At 36.3% G+C, this 1,384-nt stretch overlaps 1 protein-coding gene across 1 annotated transcript in view; it reads left to right on the top strand.

Annotated features, from left to right (window-relative positions):
- The window catches only part of mysm1 (Myb-like, SWIRM and MPN domains 1), a 15,304-nt gene that overhangs the window by 2,159 nt on the left and 11,761 nt on the right, over positions 1 to 1,384 (top strand). Inside the window, exons 4-6 of the mRNA XM_015395723.1 lie at positions 178 to 249; positions 338 to 425; positions 721 to 819. Of these exons, the coding sequence (XP_015251209.1) occupies positions 178 to 249; positions 338 to 425; positions 721 to 819 (259 nt within the window). The remainder of the gene's footprint in view (positions 1 to 177; positions 250 to 337; positions 426 to 720; positions 820 to 1,384) is intronic.

Genomic DNA, 1,384 nt, shown 5'->3' with positions numbered 1-1,384 from the left:
GGCTCCACGCGTCGTTGTTACTGGAACCATCACTAGTTTAAAACTATTATTAAGAAACTATTATGAAATGAACACTTTGCAACTAATGTTTTTTGCAGTTTGATTGCAAAGTAGATTCAAAATGGCTAAAACAGATAACATTAAACAATAAGCTGTTTTAATTAACTCTGCATGAAGATATTATTTGACGGGGGAGAGGATTCCTGACATTTTGCCCAGTGATCCCAATAAAAAGCCCAAAGTAAAGAAGTAAGTAACTTTTGGTATTAATGTTTTTGCCCTAATTTTTTTTCTTTTATTTTTTAAATGTTGATTCCTTTTCCTGTTATATGTTCAGATCTCCGACCAAAAGCTCTTCTTCTGCCTCTGTTTCAATTTCAACTCGCTGGTCCAAACAGGAAAAAGAGCTTTTTGAGAAGGGACTGGTAAGCTGGAACCTCGCGGTTAATAAATAAAAAGTCCAACAATGGTCACAGAAATAACTTGAATCTAACAAATGTCATTTAAGACATTGCTTTTTAAACATGCTTTCATGAAACGGGTCTTAACAAAAAAAGATGGTCCCTTTAAATTAATTTTCTTGAGTCAATCTCTGCAATCAAACGATTCCTGTAACGATAAATCAAAATTCAAATCGTGTGAAATAGTGTTTCAACAGTGAAACCCTTTTTTTCGGTGGTTTATGCCTTTTAAAATGAATAATTTTCTTTACGTTTTGAGGCTCAGTACGGTCGGAGGTGGACAAAAATCGCCAAGCTGGTGGACACTCGAAGTGTCCTTCAGGTCAAGAGTTATGCCAGGCAGTACTTTAAACAAAAGGTGAGATTTCTCTTCCCTTCTGGCTTCTAGCATAATTCATAATCAATAAACACGTTTCTGGCTGCGTTCGAATTCATGGGCTGCGTCTTCCAAGGACTGGATCCTTCAAAGTCTGGGAAAATAAGGAGACCGGAAGAGTTTTGGCTGTGGATTCAAACCGGTCCATCCTTCGGTTGCTTTTACCGCCGTACGCTTTGTCGCTTAGCAACCGTGACAGTTCACACGCAAAGCAGGAAAAGAATGAAAACTGAACCTTTCAAAACGCTTTCTTTTTAATATTTTTATTGTAAAGTGAACAAAGACTCCACTGATGAGAATCCAGGATGGAATAAAGGTTCCAACCACTGGGAGCAGGAACAAATCAAATCAAATGTAATGATAGAAACCTTAGTCAGTTAAATAACCTGCTGCTGTCATTCTGCACATCTCTGATGTTGCTGCTATTTTCAAATATCCATTACTGTAAAAATGTCCATAGCTGCATATTGGTTATTTATTCTCCAGTTTTATATTGTTAAAACACTTTACAGTAACTTAAACAGTATTTTAATGTTTATCTTTTAAC

The sequence above is a fragment of the Cyprinodon variegatus genome, unplaced genomic scaffold, assembly GCF_000732505.1.
Source record: "Cyprinodon variegatus isolate N-32 unplaced genomic scaffold, C_variegatus-1.0 Scaffold755, whole genome shotgun sequence".
NCBI lineage: Eukaryota > Metazoa > Chordata > Actinopteri > Cyprinodontiformes > Cyprinodontidae > Cyprinodon > Cyprinodon variegatus.
The sequence above is the reverse complement of the archived record's forward strand: the minus strand, read 5'-3'. Positions and strand labels throughout refer to the sequence as shown.